Source organism: Macrobrachium rosenbergii, chromosome 7 (genome assembly GCF_040412425.1).
Source record: "Macrobrachium rosenbergii isolate ZJJX-2024 chromosome 7, ASM4041242v1, whole genome shotgun sequence".
Lineage (NCBI taxonomy): Eukaryota > Metazoa > Arthropoda > Malacostraca > Decapoda > Palaemonidae > Macrobrachium > Macrobrachium rosenbergii.
In genome coordinates this window covers 5,506,706-5,517,647 of record NC_089747.1, presented here as the reverse complement: position 1 = coordinate 5,517,647, position 10,942 = coordinate 5,506,706, and the positions used below count along the sequence as shown (strand labels likewise).

Here is a 10,942-nt window from a genome sequence, read left to right as displayed (position 1 = left end):
TTTTTAAAGGAATTTTGGAATTATAATTCATTTTGAGGCTTGAGTTTTTGTATCTTGTAAAATCAGAGAATTTATTTCTACCACTTTAATGCAGATCAGAAATATATATCTACTGTAATTGTCAAAGCTTCATATGACAGCAGATGTCAAGTTTTGGAAATAAATCAAGTAAATTTTGCCAGAATCTTCATCATTTTTAATTTAACCAGTTGTAAAATTTTCAAAAGAAAAATAAGGGATTAGAAGGAATTTAAAATCTATTATTAAAGACAAACCCCTTAGGACTAGCCTAATGAGAATTAGGCATTTGGTCTTGGTGGTCTGGTAATGCTACCTTTACTTAATACTGTAATAACATCTAATCCCAAGCTGTTCTTTGGTTATAGTCATTTTCTGCACCTAACCTAATTTAAAATAGCATGGCGTATTCTCCATGCATCATCATCCATCTTCTTCATTATGCTGTTTTCCTTTGTGCAGTATAAGTTAGAATGAGAACTGGTTGGGTTGGTTTTTATGAAAACGATAACACAACAAAAAAGGTTTATCTATGGCCTATGATGGGAGTCTGTTGACAAATAGCCTTAGTACCTCATATCAACATGTGCTAAGAATGTCTTTTGAAGTAATGACTACCACAGGCAAAACAGTAGAAAATTGGTGGTTGTGTTTGTTTTGTCCCTAAATATTCAGCCATGGCAGACCTGGTAATTTTGTCTACTTAGTTTAAATGTACCGTCTGTAAAACATTGCATTGCTTACCCTTCCCCCTCCCTAGGCTTCAACCAACAGCAAATGACAAGTTTTAGAAATAAATTAGTTTAGGAGATTTTGTCCAAATCTTGTTCTCAATTCATCCAGTCATTAATTTTTCAAAGAATTGCTGGGTAGATAGATTTAAAATATGTTCTTAAAGACAAATCTTTCAGGCCAACCCTATAAGTTTTAGGTATCTTGATTCAACAATCTGATTCCACTACTTCATGATAGTAATAATCATCTGTAGAAGATGCAGCTGATAATTGATTCTTTCGCCCATTTCAGTACAGCTGTTAACTGCACAAATATAGTTAGAGGCATAACTACTGAATAGCCTATCTATTATAGTGTTTAGCCAAAAGAATTGTGCAGATTGATTCTGTAGCCCATTCTTTGTGCTGTGTTCATACAGAACTTTTTCCACCATTCTCAGATGACACTTAGTCTTGAATTCATTCTAGGGTAGTATGCAGAGTAGGGAGAGAGGAATATTCAGTGTTACTTGGGGAGGAGCACCCCCCAGGTCAGGGCACAACACCCTAAGTTAGGTTAGGAAGGTAAGGTGTGGTTAGGTCAAGACACAGCATTCTAGGAAGGGTTAAGATTTCTCACCCCTACCCATCTCCCTACTCTACATCCACTCCTCATTCTGTTTCATTAATGGTGGCTGACTGGCAAGTAAAGCAGTCCCACTGGGGCCTTCCTCTTCTGTCACATATTGTATTGTACCATGACATTGCAATTGACCTATGCTACATTAAAAGGGGCTTCACCTCCTCACTATTATTCATTTGACTACTGTATTTCCCATTCTCATTTTTATAATTCTCATAATTCATTCAACATAATGAATGAGGGGCAAGTATTATATAATTTTTCATTTATAATTTATCTAACATAGGATAATTATCACTGATTTGTAATATTTACTGTGCACTAATTTAATTTGTGCAATTATAAGATAAAGCAGTAAGGAATTCATTAGAAAATATATTCGTTTCAATTTATGTGAAATTCATTAAAAAATATTTATTCCAGTGTATGTCCTACACTTCAAATTGAGTCATTGCAGTGGTAGTACCTCTCCAGATCTGTACTATTTAACCATTTATCTTTTTAAGGATATGTGTAGTGCTTTATTTTATTATTTAGGATAGCATCTTGTTTATTGGTTTTTCATTTTAAGACATGGTTAACAAGGGAATTAAGAAGAGTGATAGTGAGTTTAGTTGTCTCATGAACTGAAATTAAATTTCTGGGAAAAATCTTGAAGCAATACTGTGGTCTGTTAAAGATGAAAAGCATGGCATGCTTAAGGAAACCACTGGGTATCAGTGAGAGCAAATGGAATAATTTATGGTGATGCTGATAGAATTAAATCTAGTGCTAAGGCAGGTACGAAGTACTTAGTTAGCATTGCGAAAGTCTTTTTAATCTCATAGTGTTAGTATGGAAGAAGCAAGATTTTATAGATGTTTTATCTTAATTCATTTACATAATTGAATATTATACATTGGCAAAATTACCAGCCTGTCAGATGTTAGCTGTTGGTAGGACCCATTCTGTTTTGAGAGAAATTTATATTAAATAACAGTAATACTGTAGTTGATAATTTTTTATAGTAGAGTCAAATGGAATTACCTAAACACTAATACAGTAATATTTTTATTGATAATGAGGAAATTAGGAGGCCATAGACATAACTATTGTATTAATCCTTGATCCCATTGGATGTAATTAAACTGAATTACATTCATATTTCCAGAACATACCCTTCCTGTAAGAAGTTACAGTATTGTACTTCCTTTCTTGTATATACTTTGCAATTCATGATAGAAGTGGGGCCTGCAAAATTTGTACATATTTGTCTCTGGATGTTTGTGAATATGTAGGTTTTTCTTGATAATTTCTTTCTGTAGTATCAGCCTGACAGTGTGGAATGTTTGTGTGTGAAAGTTGTTCAGGGTAAGACAGTTGTTGTATTAAATTCATGTCTTCCTCAAGAGCAACCCATGTATTACATGTCCTGTTGGATAGTGTGATGCGTGTCAGTACCTGTGTAGATGCATCTTGAGTGCAAGGCTTTGGGAAACAGGTTCTTAACTTGAACCACTTTCTCCCAAGATAGATGACATACCAAGATTGGAAGTTGGGTCTGCTCTTATAGCCTAATCTTGTTGCAAAGACACAATTCCAGGTACCCAAACTAAGTCACAGAGCCCATTGCCATTTCATCACTTATATCACGACCCTATTTCATGAGGTACCTTCTCTGGCCTGTCAGATTGATTTGTCAGTATTTCCAAATATCCAAGGGTTGTGGGAAAGGTAGTACTTAAAAACTTTTTTGTCCCTGGGATATTTGAGGTACCAATAACAATCAGTACCTTCCCATTCTTGCTCAGACAAGTTATTTTAAAATCTTGTAGGGTATAATCAAAGGCAGAGCAACACATAAGTTTTGGTGCTTGTTCACAAGATCAGCTTTCTTTTGACTTCTCAACTATTAAACTTGATTTTGATAACAAAGTAGTTTTATGACATTCATGTGGATATGCCAGACTATGCTCACAAGCTTTTATCTCAGAGATGTGACAGGCGGTTACTGGTTATGTTCTTGATATTCAGCCTCTCTCCATGAAACAAAGATGTTTTGCAGGACCACTTAAAAAGGCAGTTCGTGATAATTTATGCTGTGAACATCACTAATCTTGTTTTTGCTGGTGTAGCAGCAACAAACATGAATACCTTCATGAAGCAGTCTTAGAACTAATTTTCCAGAGGCTCTTAAGTATTGGTCCAAAATCTTTTACTGAATTGAACACCGTGGCTATAGTAGTACCTTGGATGGTGATGCTCAGACATTCAGTCCTATCTTCATTTAATTTCACATGTTTCATTTCCATCCAATTAATATCTGTAAAATCATATTTTATTTGCAACCATTTAGAATCAGTAGCCATGGTCAGTTCTGAGTCTCAGTCTCTCTGTCTCCTCTATGTCTTACAGTATATCTCACTCACTAAATGATTCACGTCAGATTTGTGAAATCCCATGTTCTGTATCATGGATCATCCTTTCTCTTGAGAAGGCCATTTCTATTGTGTGTGAGACCATACCTTTGACAGTAGAAATACATGATGACTTTATATCTATCTCTTACATTACAAGACCCTGACTCAAGCTCCATCTTGTTGTGATTCTTAAGAATTAAGTCTCTAACAACTTGATTGCATTTCAATATGTCATGATTATTCCCAGCAGGTGATTTATCAAAAGTACTGTACTTGAAACCTTGCTCTCGGGCAGATATTCCTTTCTTGCAGTAAGGTTGCTTATGAGATCTTCCTTTGACTCTTAATGCGTTACAAATCGTAATTTTGGGTGAAAGCTTCCTTATATATTTTATAGTTATGTTGCCAAGATTACCAGTATTATGAGTAGCATCATCTCTATCTCTCTCTCCCTCAGTTTCAAAATTCATAACTGTTGTCTTCTCTGCTAATCTGCTGTCAACAGCTTAAATTCCTCCTAAGTCAACTGTTACAGCAGTCACAGCGTGTTGTGGTTAGAATTATTTTCAATGGTGCATAGTGCATGTTAGCCTTGGGTTTATTTAGAAATAAAGTACACAGGAAGACTTAATGTATGACAGAAAGTGAGAGAGGTATACTGTTTATTCTTTGATTTGATATTTGTTATAAAGACTGTTCTAGCAAAAAAAAATTATTTTCTATGGCTTGTGCAGAACTCAAAAGATGTAATAGTACTACATAGGACTGTAGGTATATGTCATGGAGGGAGTATGCATGCAAAACTGTTGTTCTCCGTCACCAATTATTTGTGTATCATATTGAAATATACAGTAGTTTGTTTTATGTCTCAAGGAAGGACTTTGTAAGATCATTTCATTAGTCTTTTGTGGTTACTCAAGTGTTTTTGCATTTCATTTTCTTTATTGAATACTGTTTAATACTTTAATAAGTTTTACTGTTTGTTATTATGTACATACAGTAGGTGTGCTAAGGACTGTCTCCAGAGACATTTTGCTTTCTGAACTGCTTTATTTATTGGTGCATTTCAAGAGGAAATTGAGTTTAACAGACTGCAAACACACTTCATGTTATTTCCACTTAGGTAGCCTCAGATCTTTTTGTGCAGTATCGTTTTTCATTCCTATCAGTTTCCTGTTCTCTTTATATGTCTTTAGAAGAGGAGTTTTCTTTGAATCCTGTGTCGTAGTAGCAAGTCAAGAATATCTTGGCTGCTTCACCAATCAAAGACTTGTCTGGTATGCCAGCAGCCGTTCCATATACCTTGCCCTGAGAAAGGGAAAGAAAAAGACATTTAGAAGTCTTGAATTGCATTAGGGATTATTAGAACATAGAACTATAATGAAAAATGTGTGGAGTAAGCGACCATTATTTGCATAGAGTGTATGATATGGTAGGACTTATAATAGGTGCTGATGGCCATAGTTGTTGTTAAGCCATGAATAGTATAGAGTCAGCCAATCAATATTATTTTGATTCCAAAAGTTTGGAGCTTTCAGTTTGCTACTAGTTTAGGGAAGTATGTTAATGTTTGTTAGCTAAGTACAGTATAACACTGAGGCAATAAAGTGACTGTTCTGTTACCCAACAAAACTAGTTACTAAAGTGTTCTTTGATGTTGAAAAAATGAAGAAATTTATCATTAAAGAATGGAAAATTTAGGATGCACAACTAGAATGAAAAATTACCAGAAAATATTAAAAGAAATAAAATACTAGTGGAATGAAAATGCAAGCAAAAATGGAAGATTGTACATGTACACCTGCACCCAGCTGTAAATTTGTTATAAGCTGTAGACAGTTTTTTTTTTAAACTTGGCAATTGTGCTAAAACTCACTATTCCAGAAACAGTCAAGTCTGAAGTCTGCTTGAGCTCTGCTATGGTGGTCTTCAGATCACTGGCCAAATTTTTGGCAAAGTCACTTGTTGCTTGGAGAGATGTGAGGCAGATGTGTAATCTGAAGAGGAAAAGGATGTTATTGATACTTTAAACTTTAGCAATTTCACTCTTATGTGGAACATTAAGCTGTATAGGATAAGATAATCTGAACATGTTACCAAAATCTTTAGGGCATTTATCAGTGTATGCAGTCATAAATTTATGTAAAATGATAATGGGAGTTTCTCTCTCTCTCTCTCTCTCTCTCTCTCTCTCTCTCTCTCTCTCTCTCTCTCTCTCTCTCTCTCTCTCTCTCTCTCAAGCTTGTGTGCTTGCATAGGTAATATCAGAATAAAAGCATATTTTTGCCATTTATATGCAATACTGTACAAAAATCACGGATTTGAACAAGCAAATTTTTGCTATTCCAAGGCAAACTCTGATATATAATCTGATATATGGTTCCAGTGCATATAAACCTGGTTACTGTATTTATATTGTTGAAAATAATTTTTGGATTATGGTACTGACATTATGAATTGAAAGGAAGACTTACTCAAATTTCCAATTTCATGGTGTAAGAGTTCTCAAAAGCAAATATTTTTAGATATACTGTAGATAAATTATAATGACTCATTTTGCATGATTTTTGTCTGTCTGGAAAAGAAATAAAACACAGTAAACATTAACTCTGGAGAAACTGGTCATGAAATAGCTGATGAGGCTGTAGAAAAACAACATAATGAAGAGATTCACTACAATGTGAAAAATATAGAGGTCTAAGATTGCTGAAGAATGCTATAAAAGCATTTGATAAAGTGTTGGCTTTTTGTCAGGGAAAAAATTAACCTGAGATGTTACCTGTGAGGTGAAAGAACTACAGAAGTGCCATGCAAAGAGGATCTTGAGAAGGCATTTGATAAAGTACAAAGAGGAGAGGCAGAGCCATAAGAGTATGTGATGGATCTCGCATGAGATGTAAAGCAAAGATAGCAGATATATCTGAAAATTTTGAGGTAGATGTTAGGGGTCTATGTGGATCAGAACTTAGGCCTTTGCTGTTTATTACAATAAAGGTGAGCTATAAAGAAGAGCAGAAAGGGAGGCCTGTTGGAGCTGCGTAACTAAATGACCTGGTGTTAACATCAGAGGAAAATTTAAGTCATTCAAGAGTGAAGAATGGAACAGAGAAAAGTTTATTAAATATCGGTAAAAAGTTGACCAGATTTATGTTGATGGGAAAGAAAGCAATGGAAACAATCCAGTCTAGAAAGTGGTTACCAAATTGCTGTAGTGTGGGGATGAATGGAGCACTGCATTGAGTTTGATAGGCGATGTATTTGATTGAAAACTAAATGAAGCAAGAGGTTTCTGATGCCCTTAATTTTAGTAGGAGCTAATTTTAATAATTGTGGAAGTAGGAAGAACAAGTTTGGTGGAATGGGACAATGATGGAGATGAAACATTTCCGAATAGAGGTTACAGACCTAGTGTTGTAGACCTGTCTACGGTATCCCAGACCCTTAGGCAAACCTTTTCATATTCGTAGCTTACCCTGTGTAAACTAATATTAAATCAATAGAACTGATGGAATTTACAGAAGTAAGAACAATATACTACTGTGATATAAAATGCACTTGAAATACACACATAAGTATGGCACTTTAGCAAGGAAAATGTCTCACTCAAGGCCTTTGTCACGATGCACAAACTTTTATAATTTCCCCATAGGGGGTAGTGCTGTCAGTATACCTCATGTGGTGCACTGTAGGCATTACTTAGGGTTCTTTGCAGTGCCCCTAGCTGCAACCCCTTTCATTCCTTTTACTATTCCTCATTTCATATTCTCTCTTCCATCTTATTTTCCACCTTCTCCTAACAATTATTTCAATGTGGGCTTCATGGGTTGTGCTACACGCTGCACTGGAACCCGGCGCTGCCCTTCGTGTCTCCCCTCCCCTCCCGATCCCATACCTACCCCACCCCCATCCGGGGTGGACAGACAAGTTTGCAGGAGAAGGGTGGATGTGTCGTGGCTCTCCTACCCTTCCAATCCCCTACCTATCCCACCCCCACCTGGGGCGGACAAACAGGTTTGCAGAAGGGTGGATGTGTCATGCCTCCCCTACCCTCCTGATCCCCTACCTACCCACCCTGCCCCCACCCGGGGCGGACAAATGAGAAAGATCCACTCAGATTTTATTATTATAGATTATTCTCAGTGCTAAATGACCTCATAGGTTCTAGCGCTTGGCCATTGGCCTAAATTTCTCATCCATAATCTAACTTTTATCATGAGTCATCACATGAAAGCAATGGATAGATACTTTTTGCAAGTACATGGTTTATTAGTTCCTCCCTCACTGAGGTAAGTCGTTCCATGTCTAGGAGACGAAAGTGTATCAGCATGCTGAACGTGTTTGGGGGGCTGGAAAAATGATTATGTTTAGACAGAAAGGGTAAGGATAGGAAATTTTTAAGATATTGAATAGGGTTTTAAACTGAAGTGCATCGTATTTCTGGTGCTTTTTAAGTTTTATCTTTATTGATATTTGTTAGGCTCCTGATCTGTGGAAGGTTCCTCAGCAGGTTTGTGGTCTCTATGGATTATTGCGATCGCACAGACGTCATTAATAAAAATAATAATAATTAAGACGATATATTTCGAGCTTGTCAGTGAGGGAAACGATTACATAACCCGTAGCATGAGACATCTATATTAGCACATCTGAAATATTCACTTGTTAAACTGTTGCCTCCACGTAATAATTGGGGAAATGGACAAGCTGGCAACCATGCACACACACACAAATGGATACTGTAATGAGTCAAAACAAACATATTATACAAACAACAGGAACCCAAATACTTGCCCTGGGGGATACTGAACGAACGTCAGATGCCACCCGCGCTCGTTCATGAGGTCTCCAACTTGCAAGATGTTTACTTCGTCGCTCGTGAACGCGACGATGCCCGCTTGCGGATCTCCCATCAGCCGCAGCTCCGGTATCTCAGATATTCTGAAAGGTTACGTTCACGAGGTGAATCGGAGTTCTTTTTCATGTCGTGCCTTGGAGGATGTGTGCGGTTTACAAAAGTGGGAATGCTGAGAAAGAAAAACACGGGTGATTTCGGTCTGACATTTGACCTGAAAGGAATTACTTACGAGTTCGTTGGCTGACTCGGCACATACAGAATCTCCTCTCGCACCGCTCGTGGGCTTTGCGTTTTGGGGATATTTTGTTTTGTCTTTTGCATGAAAGTACGTCCTGCAGATTAAAGCTGGCATATACTTCGTTTATTCGGTTAAAATTATTTGTGTGTTTGCACGTATTTAGGCCTATTCGATGAAGCGTTACAGAGAGGAAAAAATATCTAATGTAATGAACCAAACCCTGCCAAAGAAGAACACCCATTATCTGAGTATATACTGTATATAAACTGTAAGATGCTTACACGGTAATTTTGCAAATTTAAACCTTTTTTTATCAAAACGGTGCCCCTTTACTAAACAAACGCAGAATCCGTTACAGTAAAGAATGTTATTTTACATAAATTCTGTCTGATAAATGAGTAACTTCATCTAACCCATTCAATCTTGTATCTTCATTAACATTCAGGACGAGAGAGCAAAGGATCATGAACTGATAGGCCTATCCTACAACCTGTATCATTACTTAGATGCCTTTTCATTTTTCTTTGGCGACTCGGCTAAAGCTTCACATTGTCGTTATCCTTTCCTGCCCAAAGCAAATCATAGCGTTCAAGCTTTATGTTGGTTTTATTCTTCCCGGCCCGAAATATTGCTCATATATGTGTAGGCAATTTATGGTGCGTACGTCTAGAGCAATTTGCAGTTTGAAGTTGCTCATAATTGAGTTGCAAAATTCTAAAGCAACTTACATTTAAAGAAATGCATTATCTATGTCTGCCAATGTACGGAGTATTGCTCACACACTCATGCTGAATGTCTGCAGTGACTTTCATACTGATAAGTTCCCGGAATGGATTATTGCTCTTATAACTTCTAGAACAACCGGGACGTTTTAAAGCTTTATATCTGCTACATCTGACCCTGAATGGAATATTTTTCACATTATTCAAGTCCAAAACATCTGAAGTAACTCACAAAGTCTTTATGGTTCTAGCTGTTTTGACGATCTTCCTCGCTGCTTCCGTGTAGCCAGAGAAGCCATGAGACAGGAGGGCGGCCCAACACACCGCAACTAGACCTAGGTCAAAGATACGAAATAAATTCAATGAAGGAATGGCTGAACAGTTTATATATTGACTTCGTTAAAACGTAGATCAGTGACCCTAAAAATTACGCTTGATATATTTATCTAGGCTCAAAAAAAAGCACGTTTAAACATTTCAAGGGTAAAGAATTTTTAACGGTCATCGAAATTTCTAAAAAATCGAATACCGACATATACTGAATGATTAGTTAGTTATTTTCTATAAGTAATTATGAAGATAATTAGGATGCGAATGCTTTGTTTCCGAAGCTTATTGTTTTCCGTCAGTTAGATCGGTTATTCACTTTGCTGTAATATTTATGTACGATAGTACTATTTATGTACGATAGTATGTACTAATGGCAAAGGAACGCGAGAACAGAGTTAGATTATCATGCCTTGCATTACCAAAACTGCCTCTTCTAATATCTTTGTGAGCTCTCTCTCTCTCTCTCTCTCTCTCTCTCTCTCTCTCTCTCTCTCTCTCTCTCTCTCTGCTAGCGATAAAATAGCACAAATTTGAAGACGATACTGAATGCTCCCATGAAATTCATTAAAGAGAAGTGACCAAACTATCGTGGTTTTGTTGAAGAGTTCAAGTTCCAAAGTTATGAAATACTAAGAGCAGCGAAGTCATTTTATTTATGAAGTGTTGTAATTCGTAATGTTAGGACTGCCAATATCAGGAAATTGTTAACTGGATAATGTTCGTTTCCGGTCCGAACATGCTTACTCGATTTTTTATATCTTTCGAATCTTCATAAAGAAATGGAAAAAATATTCTATATACATAATTCTCTCAAACTAATATTTATCACAATAAAAAGTAAAATATATATGTAAATAATTGAGGATTTTTTCTAGGTTTCAATTTTGCGAAATGCACTTAGGGACATTTGATCCCCCAGGGGATAGTACTAAACACAGCGAAACAGTCTAGAACTCTAGACGTATCACTGTTTCGCCGTGTTTAGTTTAGCCACGGCGAAACAGTCTAGAACTCTAGATGTATC

At 36.5% G+C, this 10,942-nt stretch overlaps 1 protein-coding gene across 1 annotated transcript in view; it reads right to left on the bottom strand.

Annotated features, from left to right (window-relative positions):
* Positions 1-4,803: 4,803 nt before the first annotated feature.
* Positions 4,804-10,942, bottom strand: part of LOC136840058 (sphingosine-1-phosphate lyase 1-like) — a 37,512-nt gene continuing 31,373 nt past the window's right edge. The window contains exons 10-13 of the mRNA XM_067106385.1: positions 9,821-9,923; positions 8,565-8,711; positions 5,650-5,770; positions 4,804-5,081 (exon numbers count right to left, since the gene is read on the bottom strand). Coding sequence (XP_066962486.1) covers positions 4,956-5,081; positions 5,650-5,770; positions 8,565-8,711; positions 9,821-9,923 — 497 coding nt within the window. The 3' untranslated portion in view covers positions 4,804-4,955. The remainder of the gene's footprint in view (positions 5,082-5,649; positions 5,771-8,564; positions 8,712-9,820; positions 9,924-10,942) is intronic.